At 44.7% G+C, this 20359-nt stretch overlaps 1 protein-coding gene across 3 annotated transcripts in view; it reads right to left on the reverse strand.

The window, feature by feature from the left end:
* Positions 1-16590, reverse strand: part of NSF (N-ethylmaleimide sensitive factor, vesicle fusing ATPase) — an 83825-nt gene extending 67235 nt beyond the window's left edge. For 2 of the 3 annotated variants that reach the window (XM_049800174.1, XM_049800173.1), the window contains exons 1-2: positions 16484-16590; positions 2999-3084 (exon numbers count right to left, since the gene is read on the reverse strand). In XM_049800174.1, coding sequence (XP_049656131.1) covers positions 2999-3084; positions 16484-16495 — 98 coding nt within the window. In that variant the 5' untranslated portion in view covers positions 16496-16590. Of the gene's footprint in view, positions 1-2998; positions 3085-10539; positions 10651-16483 lie in introns of those variants that run through there. The other variant, XM_049800175.1, reaches the window with a different exon arrangement.
* Positions 16591-20359: the final 3769 nt, after the last annotated feature.

A 20359-nucleotide genomic window follows, 5' to 3' on the forward strand; every position in this document is an offset into this window, starting at 1 on the left:
AAAATTACTATATTGAAGCATACCATTCACCAAAAACATTTCCAGAAAACCACAAAGATAGCTGAGCCTTACAGCAGGCAAATAGATGCCAAGATGAAAAAAAAGAAAAGAAAAAACAGGGGGAGGGGGGGGAAATCAGCTTTCTGAAAGAAATCCTAGCCAAGTAAGATGATTAGGAAAGGTCAAATCCTGACAGGTTCTTTGAGAAAAATCTGCAAAACGCACAGGAACAACCATGTTTCTTCTCAAAGACAGCAGGAGCAGGCAGTTTCCAACAGGCTGTAAGCAACCTAAGTATTAAGAACATTCAAAATAAGGCAATAGCAGGAAAACCTAAATGCATTTTCCTACATTGAGGTTCACCAGGAAGGAGCTTGGAGAGCTCATGGAGACACATGGGGGAAATCTCAACCTCATTAACAGCTTCTGCTTATAAATGAACAAAAGGAAGAACGATGAGTCACCAGGGCCAGATATCTCCCAAGAGCTCTAACAGATGAAACTGCTTTTCTAGTTCATATGTAAAGCTTTGCCTGAACTATCAGAACAAAAACATGGCTGTGATGCCAATTCTTAAGAAGGGCTCCAGACCAGGCCCAGGAAACCGTCTGTTGATAAGTCTGCGGGCCAGGCTGAGCAAACCAACAGAAATTATAATAGCTAATATTAACCTGCGTGTCCATTAGTTTTTATGTTAGTGAAGAAAGAGCATAGCTTTTGTAAGGGACAGAGGGTAACTTATCTGTGCAAAGGTGCCAGTAAGCATCTGAACAATACAGGCAGATAACTCCTTTGGTGCATGTTTGGAAACCCATGTAAATTACTCAGAGTAAGGCTCCTCGAGGGCTCTTCAGATAACTAAACTGGCATGAGAAAAGAGGCATGGTCTTCCCATTTAAAAGGCAGGAATAAAAGGTAATAATAATTAGTCAATTCTCAACACAGAAAAAATTGCCATTGAGAAAACCTGCCCTGGCTCCCTTCCAGACTGTTGTCGCCTTCACTACCTGGCTGTTTCCAGTATTTGTTTCTCTCTCCAAAATACATTGGGAGTCCTCAAGATAGAAGTATGTCACAGGAGCTTAAGACAGTGCAACTTAGCAAACCAACATGGTACTATAATAAAGCATTGCATCCCATGAACTCATGTGTCACAAAATGGTGATTCATACTTGTCCAACTTACAGGATGCAGAAAATAAAGCCTGAAAAGACCTACAGTAGCATTCTGGGGAAAACCATCTTAATGATCCAAGGTTAAACCCTCAGCTCTACACCGTGAGCACCAAATGGAAGTGTTAAAGCAAAGCCCTTTGTGTAACTGTTACCAAAAATATTCTGTGCAGCCAGTCATGGTTAGGATGATAACAAACCAAATCTGCTGACTGCGTGCAACTTACTGCAGCAGATCATAAGGATGGTCTTGCTCAGTACATCTGCAATGCAGCAGAATGACTACATCCTTCAGCAGTAGCTGAATATCGTGATGCTTCTCTGTAGTCTTACACTTTTCAAAGCGATTTATAGCATCTGCTCACAACCAAACATATGCAGCTTTCTTTATGAGCCCCAATTTCTAGAAATAAGCAGCCCTCTTGGGAAGAATCAGTATAGCCAGAATCATGGCCAGCCTGCTTAGCAGGCAAGTCTTGGGATACGGTTTCCTGCATGTTTTCACAAAGGCGATGAAAGAGGGTTCTCAGAGTAAAAGCAAAGCAGCTGGCAGCTGCAGATCTGGAAGCTGGGTCTCTCCAGGACATCCATATTTGAGTAAATTAACATTTTTATAATGCATGAGGTACAATGCTCAGTTCAGGTATTTTTGTAAGTCAATTACATTGAAAAAAATCTACCTGGGGAAAACCATAGTTTTAAGATACCAGGACACTATCCTGTCCAAGCAGACACTTTTGCCTGCTTCTGACTAAAAGTTGTGCTTGTTTGGGTTTTTTTTAGGGGGAGTGGTTTTGTTCTGTTTTGGCATTTTATACTAAAGTTGGGCTTGTGAAATCACAGTTCAGTTACTCACTAAAGGCCAGGACAGCTCTCTAGGGTAGCAGCACAGCAGACTGACAGCACAAAAAGAGGCAAGTCTTAAAACACATTGCTCCCTTGTTCCCTGCAGTTCAGAGCTACTTCGTTCTCCATCTTTAGCAGAATTCATCTGGGCCAGGTATTTTATGCTAAGGCCCTAAGTGTATCATTCAGTATCTTTTTTAACATTTTTTCCTATTTTTCAAAGCCAAGCTCTTCCGCCTTCCACTGCATGAGATACTCTCTCTTTCTGCTGAAATTAATTACTTCTGTCTACAATCTACATATTGAAGTCTTTAGGAGAGCTACCATACAGTTGCAGCAAAGCAAAGAAACTAATTATTTGAATTGGCTTCTTTTAATACAAAGCCATTCTGTGTGGGCTGAGCTGAAAAATTAATATGTTTTCTACCTTTCTCACAAAAGCAAAACCCAGAGTCAGCTTCCATCAGTCACCCCAGAACTGTAATTAAAGAATCCAAATTGTTGTGCCCACACTCTGGTTGCCTTCCTCTTTTGTTCTTGTGCATGAAAACCCCTAGAACAAGAGACAGTTCCTACTGACTCTTCTCAGCACTCCAGTATGATGTGAAAGTGAGAAGATGCCCCGAGTAATGCAATTAAATGATAAAAATCTACTTGAAATAGTTCAAATACTCTATGTAACAGGAGCAACAGCAAAAACAAAACCAAGGCCTGAAGTCCTTCATTAAAATAATGATTACAATTAGTTAAGCAGATCCAGTTCCCAAGGAAGAAATGCTTCAGAGAAAAATTTACCATTTTTTTAGTATCTCCAGTTCTGAGAGGCACATTTAAAGTTTTGGTCTCTAAATATGCAGAAGTTTTGTTAATTAACGTACTGTATTCACCTTCCCAAATCTGAAATTTCATTCTACCTCCAACCAAATTTTGAAAACAATTCCTTTTTGGTTGAAAATTGAAAAGCAACAGTGCACACTTACTGCCCAGATTGGAAGTCCTTCTCATTCACCACAGCACAGTTGGTTAATGACAGTTCATCGGTGGGACATCTTGCTGCTTGCATAGACTACGAGAAAGAAAGAAAGGAAAAAACTATCAAATAAAATTCTATTTTTCCTTTACTAAGCCAAGCCTCAAAGCTTCCGTAAATCCATAAAACACAAAATAGGTCTCATGAGTACTGACATACTCTGAGACCATAGTCCACTGGCATTGACAAGTTCTTCCCCCTCTTCAGGATTTCTCCAAACACTTCTATGTGTCACAGATATTTGTATACAAAAGCTCTGCAATTTGTGAGTATAGTACGCCTTATATTTTCTACCATACCTACGAAAAATACTTAAAAATTACCTAGGAAAAAGCTAGCAAGGCAAGTGCTGTTAACTCGCTAGTGAACCCTGGTGTTCATGCAACTTCCCTGAACCCCACCACAAGCCAGCAGGTAGCAAAGCATTCACTGGAAGGCATTTCTTGCCAAATAACAAGACAGTGGGACATTTTGAAAGCTGGTAAGGCAAAGCAGCCTAGAGACAGACCAGCTCCATTACAACCCTGGGTAACTGTTATGTCATAATGCTGTGCTGGGTTGCCCACTGTGTGCACAAAAGGGGCTGGAATAGAGATGTTACCTTTCTTCTTCCCTGACATTACTCAGAACGCTGAAATTTGACCACATCCATTCTGGATATACCTACTTTAAACACCACAGTATAGGGCAGCACTGAAAGTCCACAGGAAGGTTTAATTCTCAGTCAGTTGCTATCCAACCCCACAGAATCTCTCTATAAAACTTCTCAAAAGAAATATCATGATGCAAATATTTCCTACTCTATAGGAAAGACCACAGATCAGTACCAAACAGAAGAAAATTAAGTTAAACAGTTCCAGCCTATCATTATTAAAAAAATTACTGCAACAAATTTTGTGGGGGTGTCCTACCCCTCTTTTTTTTTTTTTTTTTTCCTATAGTCAAAGGAGCAATCCTATTTCAAGTTTCAAGAGTATCTGTTCAATTTTTTTCCCCTCCATCATTACTCAGGAATCAGCAGCTAAAATAACCAAATACTTTCACTCTCAGCCCAGGCTGCCCCATCCCATTACAAGGCAGTATATAGCATATAGGGGGAGTGCAGCAGAGGAACATCAGCCCCATCCTACATCCCTAACCCCATTTGCTTCTGCAGAATGATTCCACAAAACAATGGTTGAAAGATGAAAATTGGGTTCAAAATGCCTCTAGAAGTGGAGAAAAGCATGGAAAAAGCAAGAAGTTTCTATCATTAGCTATAGAATGAAAAAATTTAATTTGGAGAAAAGCAAAACTTGACCCCCCAGGATGCTATTTTTAGAATCAAAGCACAACTATTTTCTTTGTCAGATACAAATTTGCAGGCAGTGCAACAGAAACTATTTGTCAGTGTCAACCTACTGCTAAAAGCAATTCAGAATGGATTTTATCTTAAGACGCCCTTAAATCCCAGCAACAAGAGAAGGAAATGCACTGATCCTAACGCACACATCCAGATAATTTCCCAAGAGTTAACAGCCTGCTCAACCTTTCTCCCCCTACCCCTGTGGGCCATTTGAGAAAAGAATCAGAGAAAATTCATCTCCATGTAGACTGGAAGCAAGCCTGCCCGATAGCTCAAATCAACTTTTTATGTTGTAATGTAATTCTTCTAGAGTACTTGCTATTTAGAAAAGGACTAATTCATTATTTTTACTGACTAATGCTCAATTGCCCTTGACATGTGACAACAGAAAAGGATTCCATTTTCAGCTTTGAAACAGATTCATCTACCTGAATCTGAAGCATAAGAGACTCAATTAAATATCCTTGTAATAAAAAAATATATGACCATCAGTGGACTTCTGAAATACACAACCCGCCTGTTAAGGCTCACCATCTTCACACAAAAATGCATTCACCATTTCATCATTTCTCCTTCCATTTGCAAAGGGACTATTTTGTGAAGGGCATGCCCTGATAAAACGCATTAAGTAGGATATTTCTGGAGAAAACTGAACACAGAGCTCATGGATTAAACCTTTTTACAGCACTAGTCCTCAACTGCATTTTTAATCCTTACTGACAAACTGCTTCCTACATGTCAACAGCAAGCGCCTGGCAAATTTGCCATTCTTCTGTGTTATTCCTGTCTGCATTCGGGAACGTGCAAGCCTCACTTTAAGGAAATGCATAAATATAAAGAAACTATTTAAAATCCAGCACCAAGTGCTCCTTTTGCAAGCTCCACAATATGATAGATTCGTGGCAAAACATCCTTGGGTATCTGAGACGTGAAATAACGTAGCTGCTTCTGCAGCAGTATCAGCACTGGCTGTGCTAGCCATCCCATAGTGCAGCGCATTCGCCTTCTGGGGTGTTTGGCAGAAGCCCATTTCTCCCTTGGCAATGACCAACATTTCAGACCGCATCTGTAAGCTATGCTAGAATCCCAGCTCTCCAGTATATGCCATCCTCAAGCTTCAAAATTCTGCAGAACTTCAATACGTTATGAATATACACAAGTGTTTTTAGCATAATACAGCTCATGCAAGAAACAGGTGTCAGTGGGCACAGGTTTTCATGAGCATACAAGGGACAGTCTGAGGAAATCTGGTCATGTAAGAGATTATGATTAAACTGGAAAGCACCCAGTGAGGAAGCAGGAACATACTGTTCTAGTGAATTGCAGGGTCTTCCTCCTACCTCCCCTCTCCTCACCCCAGTGCTCATATCCCCAGAACTACTGCTCACAGGGATTCTTGTCTGTCTCTCAAGCAATTGAGCTGCTGCAGCAAGGACGCAGGCATTGGCTGCTCCTAAATTTTTCCAGCATAAATGCAGTAGTCCAGAGCTGTAACATGAGCCACCAGAGCCTGGAGGGCTGTGACATGCTGGCGGTAGTACTATCAAGGAACACTTTAAGCTCTTTTTGGGTTCCAGCTTCCCAGGACACCAGCACAAGGATCCCCCAAACCCTGCACCCTCTCCCCTCTCTGCCATCCAACACTCTTACTGCCTGCACTTGCACACCACACATCAGGGAACAGAGGAAGCAAAATCCTTAGCAGTATTTCTAAGAAATCTTCAAGTATATTTACACAAGCTAATTTTAAGCTAACTAGTAGGTTACTGCTAGCAACTAGGCAAGGCAACATAAAGCTCAGCTCTAGCAAACCACTAGAGCAGATCTTGCAGCTGACAGTGAATGCCATCTGCTGCAGTTAGTTACACTGCTGTCAATACTAGTTTGAAGGTGACACATATACATTGTCACAGGTTGCAGTTACACCTGTGTCCACAATACAGATATTTTAGGCTTAAAGTAGCAAAAAGAGCCTTCCCTGCCTCCAGTTATTGTTCTGGTTTATGCAAGAAGGAGACTCCCAAGACCAGTGAAGTTCTAGGGAGGTGACTCCACATGTGAGACAGTGCCTTCATTCTGAAGAATCCTCAGCTAGAAGCATTCATCATCGGTCATGCAGTATCCACTATTAAATCCATGTCTACACAGAGGTCTACTGCAATATTCCTTCTGTTTACTAAGAGAAAAATGAGACCACATAATGCATTGATAAATCTCACACTGAAAGACAAATGTGAAGGACCTTACCTTTGAATTTATGACAAAGCAGTAATGTTGCCTCTACTCCTCTGCTACTGAGCTGATGCTAACCATGAAAACACAGTGCCAGGAGGCTCAATGATGCTGACCTATTTTACTTCTACAAAGTAAAAGTTGCTTCAAAGAACAAACAACTTCATAACAGAAACAACCACCATAACATCTGATCTTTCAGAGATTTTTGTTTCAAAATTGCACGGATTCTAGGTTTCCTCTACAAAAATATGAAACTGAGTTCTTCTTGCATTTTAGGAGAGCTCAGCCCAGAAAGCAATCCTAAGTTATTCGGATATTTTCATACATACATAAACCACACCTTTTCTCCTTCTGAATTTCAAAACAAGCATCTGAAGCAAAAGCAAAGCAGTGCTGGTTTAAAACATGACTAGGGAAAAGAAAGAATAATAAAATCTCTGGAATATTACACATAGTAGACTATATTACATTGTTGCATGGGCAAGCACATAGTACAAAGATATGGTTAATATTTGTGAATTGTTAAGGCTGATGATAGAGGAAGCTAAAGAAAACATGTTTCCCATTACTCAGACCCCACAGGAGATAAACTGGTGGTACATAATAGAAGTGCACTACTACCTGTCAGTTGTTAGTGAAGAGTGAAAACATTAAATGTTATGGCAGAGATGTTCTTCATTGGAAACAGCTTAACTCATTTAATTTCCTAATCCTACACACGAGATTATGAAACACCTTCTAAAGCTGAGGCAGGTTTTGTTCTGTGCACTGTTTCTATGTGGTTTGTGTAAGACAAATATTGTTAAAGTGTTATATGTTAAAAAATTTATTTTGTGCAAAACATAGACATAGATATACATGCATATATGTATATGCATATCTACATATATATAATTTCTGTCATGCAGATGTTGGCAGGCAAGTGTTAAGAAACATGACAACTCTGAGTACTAGACATTTAGGTTTCCTTCGTAGAGCTCACTGCCAGCTGCATAGAAATGGGGATCCCCACTCCAAAAAGCATCTAAGCTCTACTATCACAGCTGTTAGGCATCAAAGTACTTCTAAGCCCAGAGCTTCATCACCCAATGAGGGTGACAAAGAAACTGTGCAGGAATTATTCTTGGGAAGAAAGTTTAGTCCATATTTACTTGGGCTCGAGCAGATGTGTGCCTGCCTGGTGGCTGTGTGGTAGCATGGCTGACTCAAAGGTGTTCAAACACTCATTCACCACTGAAAGTCTGAAAATAAAATTAAGTTTGAATACTGAAAGGAAGAATTAGGATATTAAAGGAGCTGTGAAAATAAACAGGGAACTGAGATGATGATCTGTAGACCCTATGTGATCCAGGACTATGCTCCTGATGGAAAGCAGACATGCACAAAGTGTTGCCCAATACAGCCTATATCTAAAGATCCAACGGACCAAGTGACAACAGGATCCGAGATGAACTTTAAAACTGCAAGCACCGGGAGCCTGCTGCACACAGATGACAAACACCAGCACTAGCAAACAGAAGGATGAGCTGCAACAGACCTGGGTCAGCAATAGCCTGGGAGAAGGAGACAAATCAAGCTCTCGCAGCACAGGAAAGCCTGAAAAAAATTATGGCTACTCTCTCTCTACATACGCACATACACCATGGAGCTGAATTAACAGAGAGGAAAAACAAGTCTACACTAAAGGACAGAAGAAACTGGTATAAAATGATAGCTACACTATCACAGCTAATGAGTAGCAGTTTAGAAAGGGTTCCTAACCAGTAGAGGAAGCCAGCACTGTAACAGCTGATAATGGGAAATAGTAAAGAAAAAAGGAAAACTCCTTCAAAGAAGGCATTCAGTAATATTTATGAAAGGAATGACAACATGATGCCTACAACAGGCACCAGACTCAGCAAAAGGAGATGTACTAAATGCTGTGTTTCTAAAATTAAAAAAAAATAAAAATAAGTTACTAGTTTGCAGGAGGTTTTTCTGGACATCTCAAAAAAAAAATACTTGAATAAAGCTCCCAGAGTTCTGCAGCTACAAGAAGAGATCAAACACCTACAAATAACTTGGCTTGGCAAGACAGGTTTCCTTTCCAGATCTACAATCACTCAGAGAGAGCCCTGCTGTGCCTGGCAGGTTAAGCACACTGTCCCCTGGGACAAGCAGCCCTGACTGGCTGCTCAGGACCAGCTTTTCCATCTGCTCCATTTGACCTCTAGTTCACTTTGCTGGAAGCTTTTATACTTGTCGGGAAGGATCTGCATTCTCTCTTGATAACAAGCTCATAAATACCAATTTTCTTCTATTAAGAAAAACACATTAGAAAAGCTAAAATCTCAGAATTAATGTTCAAATTTTTGTCAAAGCCAAGGAACTTTGAGCAAGTCAACACCAAGACAGCCTCAATACAGAGCCCAGACAAGAATGATGGATGAGGTGCAATCCTCCTTCCCACACCCCCCAAACGTGACACTCCCACCAGTATGAATCACCTCCCCGTGCTGACTCAGGCTGCCAAGGAGACACCAAGGCAAACAGGGCTATGCTGCATACACACCAGCTACTGGTCGGCACAGAAGCCAAAACAGCCTAAAATGTGAGAGAGAAGAGTACACATCACCACCTCCTGAATCACCCAGGGCTGGAAATGAAACAGGGAACGTTTTTCCCAGCATTGTTTTGTGCCTGCGCCACTGGTAACTTTCTCATCCGATAACAGTTATCTACATAAGCAAAGAAGGTCAGCCCAGTCCTCAGTGGGGGTTAGCAATACAGACACCAACTAGTCTTTACCGGCAGTTCTTTATACACAATATACACTTAACACATTTTCCATTTTCTTTATCTAATAGCAGACATGTGCTCCCCTCATGGGCCTGGGCAGTAATCGAGAAATTACTTCCGTCTTAGCACATGAAAGCCACTTTAATAGGACGGAAGTGACTATCTTAGCATTTAGAGGATATTGGTTTTTATGGTGGTGACTGCTGCTTACCCTTTGTTTGCAAAGTTTACAGCCAAATGAATTCAGTTCTGCAACAGGAGCTTTGTAACTCCAACACTATCTCACCCAGTGCAGTTAAGATTTACGTAGCTTTGGAAATTTGGCTGTATTATTTCCATTATTTTGCCATGTTATCAGAAATACAATTTACAGTTCCAAGACTGAAGGGTTTCTCTTATCTAAAAGAGCAGAAGAAACAAGTGCACTAAAAGAGAAGTTCTACAAGCTACTAGTACCGTACAGCATCTATACTCTAATTAAACAGGTAGCTCAGTCCAAAGATGTCATTCTCCACACCAATTCTTTACAATACAATCAGTAAAGTGATTTCAGAAAATACACCTGTACCTGTGCTGCTGTGCCATATACCCAGGAAGCTGTTTCCTGACAGTTTAGCATGAACACCAACTCCACCTTCCAATTAAGCAGTAACAACCTAGAATATGTGCATTTGTAATTAACACATCTATTTTTGGAGTGGATGTTGCCTCATGCTTCTTCCGTGAGCCAAGATGATCAACAATTTAATTACAGGGAATTGCTACTTGTTGTATTTCATCTAAACCTCTTTTAAAAGTGCTTAAAGGAACAAAACATCACATAATCATGTCTAAGATGTTAGCCTAGGATGCAAGTCACAGGATTTTGACACACTAGCTGTGAGGACACCTAATGGATGCAGATTTCTTTGCATTTATTTAGCAAAGTTACCCAATGGCAATAGGTACAAGGTTGAAAATATCCCCTTAGACTTGGAATTTGCCTTGAGAAAGCCTGCAATGCTGCTATCCCTGCATATTCGCAACTCATCCTACCGCTGATGGGCTGCATCTGGCACTTCACTTCTCCAGGACACTGACTAATGCACCAAACACTACCCAATTATAATCAGTTTGTATTTAAGATGCCATACCTTGCAAGTATTTCTGTATTTTCTACAAAAAAAGCATGTAAGTTGATACAACTCTAGGGCATAAACTACTCCAGATATTTTGATAGAAGGTCATTGCTTTATTGCATCCCAGGAGACTAGAGAAACATGTTAAATCTTTTTATATTGCAAGTATTTGACCTTCCTGAGCTGAGCATCTGAGAGACATAAACAGGAACGAGCATACCAGTGCAGCAGCAGGGCAGGAAAGTGCCTGAAAAACTATATATTCAGCCTTGATTTAACAAGCAGTAGTACTATCAGTTGGCTCAACGTAGAGTAATAGGATACTGTGTTGAAAGCTTTTTTATTAACTGGAGCAACTGTGTTCCTTGCTTGAATGTTTCTGTTCACAGATCTTCTTCAACACAACTCTCCAGTTCCTGGAGGTCAAAAAAAACTTCTGAAGATGGACAATATGGAAATTTAGTCACAAAACTCCAGTCTCTGCCATAGAACTTCCCTGATTTGAGACAGCGTTCTGACATTCTAATGCGAATTACTGCATCATGTAGAGACCACAGTCTGAACCTTGTCCTTCAAAAAAATATTGCAGTGACTAAGATCATCGCTATCTGTCACACTGCTCAAGGGTCAGCTAGCACTCACTGTACCAGGTCTTCCTAAAGCTTGTCCTCTCTCACACTTGCGAGTGGACTTGGACAGTATCCACCAACTCCTGGATCAAAAAAAGATCAAAACATGACATAAGGACCTATATTTAAGGTTTGGGATTTTTTTCGGGGGGGGGGGGGGGGGGGGGGGGGCGGTGCGGGGAGTGGGGTGTCCATACATTTTCATGTAAAGAAAGAAATCAATGATAATTTTATTCCACTGAAAACCATGTCCTGCCTGGTGGGTAATTTAGCAAAATATAAGTATCACTATTTTCTAAGGACTGGTTTGCTGTGGACTCAGCAGATCTGATTTTATGACAGAACCAAATTCATAGCTAGGGCATCCCTAAACCACAGGGTCTTCTCCTGAATGACCTCTGTGCTTGAAGGTATAGGACACAAAACAGAGGATAGGAAGAGAGATGATCTTGCTGTGTTATGGGGTGGGGGGAAGTAATATTTAAGAAATTCACACTTGAAATGATCCTCAAAAGGATTCTTTGCTTTTCACAAATTTTTCCTACTAAGAAAAATTCTTAACAAAATTTAGTTGTTCTGAGGTGTGACATAAGAGGTGTGACATACCAGCACCCCCCTGACTGGAGATGGAGAGGCAGTATTGACATCTCCCTACTGCGTTGTCTTTTTAGGTATAAGCTTAGGACACACTGCTTCTGCAACACTAAGCCAAGCAACAAATTAATCAAAGATGTCAAGGATCAGATATCCCATGCCCACAAACATTCACATGGTCATGTTTGTTAGAATTTTATTCTAAATAATTTAGCATGGGTTTCTATAATGCAGAAGTCCTGTAAGAAGGATGTAAGTCTATTTGTGATGATTTCACCACACAGGTACACAGTTGCAGAAGTGATCTCAGAAACAGAGATTCAGATTTAGTTTTCTCCCATTTCCCTAAAACACTGCTAAAAACCTATTTCATCATATTACATATTAGGAAACACTAAAAAAAGATAAGTGATGATAGAAGGATCAGTCCCACACTGCAAGAAGGAACTAAGTTGATTCACAAATGTTTCTTTAGTTGCCTGATAACACCTGCATCTATGAAGGCTGATTCCATATGTTAGCAGAAATCAGACTTTACAGCTTTAACCCATAAATGTAAAATCCAACCCCTCACTATTTTGAAGCTGCTACCAAAGTATCCAACCTAAAACTGCCCTGGGATTGACTGCAAGGAGTACAAGAAAGAATGCATTAGTCCAGCAATGTCTTCAGCACCATGAAACACCGAGGGATACAGTATGTCCTTCATCACTCTTCCCACTAATGCTACACTCTCTCAATGTGACAGTTGATTTCGACATGTCAGGATCTTCTGCTCAAGTCACAGGCTTTTCTAGAGGAGTTACGGCACAGTTCTGCAAGATAAACCAATATCTACTAGTACCTGAGCAAAACCAAAATCATCTCCAGCCCAATACAGATGTGAATCTCTTCTGAGAAGCAAACAGGCAAGTGTCTCCTATCGATGGGCTAATGGCAATACCATTCCAAATGAGTCCCAAATAGCAAATAAAGAAAAATTAAGATGTTATACCATTTATACCATATAAAACAGCCATCATTTCTAATCATCATGAACTGTTATACAAGTTGCAGCTATTACAAAATTTTAATATTCCTTAAAGAAAAAGACACCAGCCTCTTTGATAGGGGATCATCACCAACATCCATGCTACCATATCAACATTCAGCACACGTGATTTCCTCTTTAAAGAAAGCCAGGCCTCCTGTCAGCTTGCAAGAGTAAAGCTGCAGCCACATAGACCTGTTTCATTTCCTATACCATTTCTCTATATAGCTCTCCAGCATTGTACGGTACAAGCAGAAACGCAGCTCATTCTGGATCAACAGCTTGACACTGGCTGGAACAAGGCAGAGAAATCATCTGGCCTTTCTACATCCCTTTGAGAACTTCTTCCTGAGGTTCAAATCAATTAGCTACAGACAGCACCAGTTAACTTCCAGAGGTCCACTACAGACAGAACCAGTTAACTTCCAGAAGTCCAATCTTGGTACAAGGGATCCATAACCAACTACAGATGCAGCTAGACAGCTTTATGCCATTTCCTCTTCTGTAGTAGATGCTGGCTGTTGTCTTGGCAAGACTAAGTGCTCTGTTTGCATGCCTAATGATTACCATGCAGAGAGTGATACAGAATAAATTATAACAGAAACAGCCATTAATTCTAATCACCATAAACTATTTTTCCTGTAAACTTCAATCACCGTTAATCACTGTCTCTTCCTTGCGATTGAGGAAACCCAGTGCAATTAAGGGGGTAGAGTAATATACCTGCAACAGCACTAGGCAATTAATAAGATTTGGCTTATCATTTGTCTAAATTATTTAAAATGTTACTAGAAGTTTAAAGATTTTGTCTCTCTTTTACAACAGGAAAGCCGTTCATTTCTCTCTGTAAAAGTATACATACACAAATCAAATCACATGAGTCTAATAAAAGAGACTAAGCTCTAAATTGCATTGCAGGACATTTTTTCAGGTCAGAAGTAGTCACTGAAGCTTTCTCTACCCATTCTCCAGGTTTAAGCACCTTTTAGAAATGCTGACAACAGAATAGCATCAGTGTTCCAGTATCAGACTCACCTGTTGTACCTAGAGATATCACACACCTCCACCCTCCTACCTACTATTCCTTATTTATACAGACAAGGATCACAATAGCTCCAATGTCACATCCGAAATGTACGCTGTTGCTTGCTCACCCTGACCTCTGCATCCTTTTCAGAGCTGCTGCTATCCCACATGCAAGCTGGAGGGAGCAGGCAACTCATTTGTTAATTTACATTAACAGCATTCAACACGCTCAAAGACTGGATCAAGCTCAGAAAATGGTATCAAACACCCTGCTTAAGAACTCTCTTTACAGCATTAAATAATCTCATAATTCTGCAACTATATTTGTAGATAAATCATGAAAACACTGAATAGTAAGAAGCTTCCTGGTAACCCAAGCAAAGCATCACCCACTCGAATTGTCAGATTAGGAGGCAATTAAGCACCAATCTTTCTCTTAAATTTGCATAAATCCCTCCTTTCCTCCACCAGGTTTCCAAGGTGGCCAAATAAAGGCACATTTTTTCAGGTTTTTAGTAGCACAAAACCTCACAGCAGCAGGAAAATGTTGGGGCTGATCCCTGTCCTTCCTCCCCACATCCCCAGTTACCACCTCCAGCACTCAGACCGTTCACTGAGCCTTTCCAGCACAGGAGGACAACTCAAAACTAACTCAAAATACATAGATAGTTTTCATTGTCAACTTAGCATGTTGAAAAGGCTCAGGGAAGCAACTGAGCAGGGGGTAAGACAAGACCACTGTAGCCATATTAGTTTAGGCTACGAGGAGTCTCAGAACAATGTTTATTATGGCTAAAATGATTGTACCACTGATAAAAGCAGGGGCTCCTGATTCCAGCAACAGAAAGCTGAAAAAAAAAAAAGTAGTCAAAACACACCAATTTCTCCTGGGTTAGCTGCAAAGGGTGAATGAAGAAAAAAGTGCAAGGAAGAAAGCAAGACCATGTATCTGGAGCAGGGACAGAAGAAAAGCTCTTAACAAGAAAGAAACCACATAACATGCAATTTTTTTCTAAATTAATCAGCAGCAATTTAAAGGTGGCACTTGAGTAGATCTGCTCACCTATGATGCACAGCTTATCACTGGGCCAAATTTCTCACCACTGCTCTAACTAACCTCCATTGCTCTGCATCACACCACTGCACCATCTGTCGTATCCATCAGACAAACCATAATACAAAAACCTATGAGAAAACCTATTCCCCAAGATCTCAATCACTGAACTGTTTGGCAAGACAGAAGATTTCAGCCTTAAGCACACATTAATGAAAAATGTGACTTTTACAAGCTGATATCCAGCAAAGCATGACTGAGTTCACAGCAAAGAGAACAGCAATCTTAACCGCATCTTGTGGCACTTGGAGATGGACACCTGAAAACAGAAGGGATATACAGGGCACTGCAAAAACTGATTTGAGAGACAAGACTGTTACTTCACATTTTAAGACCTTTTTGGCCACTTGCTGATGTTATCTAAGAGTCACCAATAAGGGATTTATTTTTTTTAAAACAAATACAAGATAAAACCACTGCACAACCCTTAAAGTGTGTTTTAACACAACACAATTTGGACCCACATCACAGGATGACGCTTGGCTGGTGCCCACTGGGCAGATGAGTCTCTAGGGCCTCAAAGAGCCCTACACCCATAGGTGCCTGCCCTATATCCCACAGCACTGAGGGGTCACCAGGGCCTCAGTCCCCCCTCAGGGGACTCTAAAATGCTGCCACACACCCCATGGAGACAGGGGTCACCTCAGCCTCATGGAGGCCCCTCAGGGGTTCCCACAATCCTGCCCCACATCCCACAGCACCAAGGGATCATCACACTCTCACAGCATCCTTAGAGGACCCTCTACACAACGTGCTTAGAGGACCCTGCCCCACAAGTCACAGGGAGAGGGGTCACCACAGCCTCACAGCACCCCTAGGGCAGCCTAAAATCCTGCCCTGTTCCCCATAGGGCCTAAGGGCTGCTGCAGCCTCACAGTACCCTTACGAAACCCTAAATCCTGACAGCAGCACCAGAAGAACACTAGGGCTTCATAGCACTCTTAGGGGACCCCACAATCCTGCCCCAGACCCCACAGGGAGAGGGGTCACCCCAGCCTCATGGTGCTCCTGAGGAAGCCCTAGAAGCTTACCCCACAGCACTGAGGGGTCACCACAGCCTCAGAGTATCCCTAGGACACCCTAAAATCCTGCCCTGCATCCCACAGGGCCACCGCAACCTCACAGCGCCCTTAGGAAACCCTAAATCCTGCCTCACACCCACAGGGAGGGTGGTCAACCTGGCCTCACAGGGCTCCTGAGGGAACCCCACAGTCCTGTCCCACACACCACATCACCAAGGGGCCACCTCTGCCTCACGGCACCCCTGGGGGACCCTACTGTTCTGCCCCACAGGGAGAAAGGCCACACAGCGCCCTCAGGGCCCCCCACACCACTGGTGGGGTCACCACAGCCTCACAGCACTCTCAGGAGACCCCACACACCCCCAGGACTGAACGACCACCCCGGCAGCGGAGCTGCGAGAAGCCACCGAACTACCCCGGCGCCCAGCGAGGAGCAGAAGCGGAGAGGGGTAGCGGGGAAAGAGGTAGCAGAAGGAGGAAGCGGGGGTTGGCTAGCGGCGAGGGCGGGAAGGGTCCGTCCCTGTTCCCCACCACCACCACTTACCCGCCCCGCCATCTTGCCGCTGCGCCCAGCCCGCAGCGCCGCGCCGCCTGCCAGCCGCGCCGCAGCGACGGTCCCGCCCCGCAGCCGCCAGGGGGCGGCGCAGCGCAGGCGCCACGGCCGGGCTGGGCGGGTCCCTGAGGGCCGCGGGGCGGTGACGCCCACTTCACGGCCGGCGGCCCCGGATTGGCCGTTCTGCCCGCAGCGTCCAGGCTCCGACGGCCGTCTCCCGGTACCGCCCGCCCATTGGCCTAGCGGCAGGGGGGGAGGGAGTTCTGCGTTACGTCAGGTGGGAGCGCTGTTGGGACTGGCCGGTTGGGCCGTGGGCGGGGCGCTGTGGGAGGAGCCGCGGATCTCCTCACGACGGGCGGGCGAGGGGGTGCTGCGATCTGGGGTCTCCCGGCCTCCGGTAACGGGCGGCTCGCCGGCGGCACTCAGGCTCGGGGGCCGGAGAGCCGGCCTCAAGCGGGGCTGGGGACACTTGGATGTGCCGCCGGCTGGGGGCTGGATGGGTCAGGCTTTGCCCTGAGGGAAGGGGCGGCGGCCTGAGGCATCTGGCGGGGCCGCGGGCTGGCGGGCTGGCGGGCTGCCGGCCTGGGCTAAGCCCTGCGGGGCCAGGGTTGAGTGGAGACAGGCCTCCCGGCAGACTCCCTGCCCGCAGCACGACTGGCATCGGTAGGGATCTGTCAGGGCCTGGAGACCTCTCACGTCTCTGGGCCCCTGAGCATGGAGTCCTAAACAGCGTTCAGTGAGCAGGTTACAGTGCTTTGTGGAAAAAAGGGACTTAAAATCTGTCGAACTGCTCCATATAGGCAGTGCACCAATAGAGCAGCTGCTTTAAATGGGGTGCCGTGGCCTCCTCTGATAGTACATGTAATGGCTTACCTCATTCAGCAGCATCTGGCTTATACTAAAGGCATGTTTTTATGCTTTGTGCTACAAATACAGGTGTGTGTGAGCCTGAAAGCCAGATAATGGGAGCTTAGAGCTCCTAGTCTAGTCTCTCAGTACATATGAAAGCCTGGAGTTAACCTCATTTTTTGGTAAGGAGGGCTTGGGGCTTCTAAAGCCCATTCCTAGGCCTTTGCTCACAACGTGAGTGTCTTCTGCTGATTGCAGCTCTTGCTTCTACACAGAGCTGGCGTAGCCTGGTCCTGTTTGAGCACTTACTGAATGTTTGCAGCCAGACTTCTGGATATGGATCCGTATGGAGGCCCACTCCTGGGATCTGGTTGAAATGGTGCTTCACTCTTAAGAGCAACAGATCATATTGAATAAACTGTCTCATGCTGAGAGATGAAAATAGCTTGTTCACAGAGCAGTGTCCCCCTGTGTAATGTTCTGCAGGAGAATGAAATTCCAATTATCGTCTTCAGTCTTGACTTTGCTTTGAGGGAGAAAGGCGGCAAACACTTGGACTCCAAAGCAAGGTTCAATACTGTCTCCAAAGCCGACCTCAACAGCCTGGAAATCAATTCAGGGAGCGAGCTTTAATGCATTAGCAACCTTTCACATCAGCTTCCTGCATGGGGCTCTGACAACATAATAAAATATTAACATTGATTTTAACTGCCAGTTTGCTGCTTTGAACGGGTAGCAATGTCAGCTGTAACCAAGAGGGAAATGCCAAGTTCATGGAAAACTCAGGGGACCACTTTAATGCAGTGGGCCAAAGTGGTCAATACCTCAGGCTACGGATGTACCTCAGTGCAGAGTATGAGTACAGGATTCAGTGGATAAAGAAATCGGGTCAATACATAAATCTGTTGTGGGCAAATCTAAACAGTGCAAGAATTTGGTTTCCCCAGTGAGATGGTGTTTCTCCTGCTTGCACAGCAGCTGAGCAGAGTTTCTCCGTCTATATCCCTTCCTCAATAGAAATCACTGCACCGGGGAAACATCTCTGAAGAGTGGTTGTTAAATATTGCAAATAACCCCTTGGCTTTGGGCAGGTAACTGCCAGGCAGTTCTTGCTGGAGGGGATTTGCTTCCTGGCCTCAGTTACATGTGAAACAGGCTGTGAGACCAACAGGGGAACACCCGTGTCTGCCAAAACAGCATTTTCCTATGCAGTTGGTAAAGGTGTCTGGCCTGGAGGGTCGTCCCCAGAGGAGGCTGCTGCTGCTGCATCCCCAGCAGTGAACTCCGGCTGAGTGATACAATTTTGTGGGGATTCTCACCACTTGGAGCTTCCCAAATCTCTCTGCCGTGTGGCCTTGAAGGAGTCTCTTGCAGAAACAAACACAGGAAATACAATCCCTGAATCTGTAGGGAAATAGGTGAGGGGATGGCGAGGGCAGGGTGGCCACGCTCCCTCGCCTATCACCATTTCAAAGGGGAAAAAAAACCAAAGCAAAGCTCCCCAAACCAAACATGAAGCTTGCACCAATCGGTTCCTCTTCGGGTCTGGGACCAAAGGGGACCCCAGCCCACCCCCGCTTGGTCCTGAGCTCCAGTTGCAGTTTGTCTGCCCAGCCAACAGGCCTACACCTCAAGAAGCTTTGGGCAGAATGCTCTGAACCGGGCCAGCACGTTCACCGGGGCATGACCCAAAGCTCTGCCCCACAGCCAGCCCCTCCCCGGGGCAGGGAGCAAGAGATGAAGCAGGGGGACTGTGCACGCTATGGAGCTGAGAGACCTTCAGGGCTGACCCCTCCATGAGCCCGTGATCTCCTGGAGTGAGACCTCTAGTTTCCAGCAGACACAACATCTGCATCCTGAATCCCCGGGCGTCAGGGTGGCCGTGCTCCCTGGGTGGGTTTAGGAAGGCACACTGGACAGGATCCGGCTCCCCAGGCTCGACCCATTAACCTCCCTGTGAACCTGCTGGCTGGTAGCACGCCGAAGGGAGTAAGAAGGCTGGAGGGCAGCTTGCACTGGGAAATGAGAGGGATGTATCACAACACAAATGCCCACAATTCATAAAAAAATGATGCCTCTATCGTCATGAAGTTATCCATGTACTGCCTTTATCTGCCCAAATAGAGATGGCAGCAAAAATTATGTCCCTAGATTCCGTAAAAATAGCTTGAGAAGTGAAAACCAAAATAGCTTGAGAATTGAAAAGCAAAATAGCTTGAGAAGTGAAAACGAGTATGGTTTTGTTTCAGGGCTTTTAGGCTTTCCTTAGTCCTTTTTAGTGAAAACAGTGATACTCGTACGCTTGGCAGAGTATCTAAACCAGCAGCAGCAACGAGAAGTGTAAAGAAACAAAGGCTGGCAGCGTAGTGACCCTGCTGCTGGAACTGGGTTCCCTTTTCCATCAGGTTTCCTGTGGTTTCTCCTTCTAACCCAGCACCCTGGGGCTCTGGGGCACCCTCGGCTGTTTGCTGCACTGGTTTTGGCTGGGATCGAGTTAACGACAACTCCTCAGCAGGCTCTCAGCCCAGCAAGCCCTGCGACCGGGGACTGCTCTGTCACTGGTGAGGAGGTTTCCTCTTGCTCCCGTGGGCAATGCACACCACTGTGGAGTCTCGGGGGCAGTGTGGCCGTGGGCAGGACTGTCCTAACGTGGTGGCAGCAGCTGAGGGCAGCCTCGCTGACAGGGCCCGGGGGTGACAGGGCCCCGTGCCCCGACATGGCAGCCGGGCAGCTCTCAGGGCAGATGCCGGGACGGCGCCCGGGGCGGGAAGTAGCGCTTGGGGCCGGGGCCGAGCCCGCTTCAACGGCCGCGGCGCTGTGACCGGGTGAACAACGGCTCCGCAGCTCCTCATTGGCGGGAGGGATGAGCGAGGTGATTTTTCATTGGCGGATAGGGGCCAATAGAAATAAAGCTCCGTTACCATGAGACTAGCTGTAGGCTCTCGATGTCTAATAACCTCGTGGAGAAGAGAGAGGGTCACGCGGTGCGGGGAGGTGCGAGGCTGCCGAGTGGCTCTT

The sequence above is a fragment of the Accipiter gentilis genome, chromosome 5 (genome assembly GCF_929443795.1).
Source record: "Accipiter gentilis chromosome 5, bAccGen1.1, whole genome shotgun sequence".
Classification (NCBI taxonomy): domain Eukaryota; kingdom Metazoa; phylum Chordata; class Aves; order Accipitriformes; family Accipitridae; genus Astur; species Astur gentilis.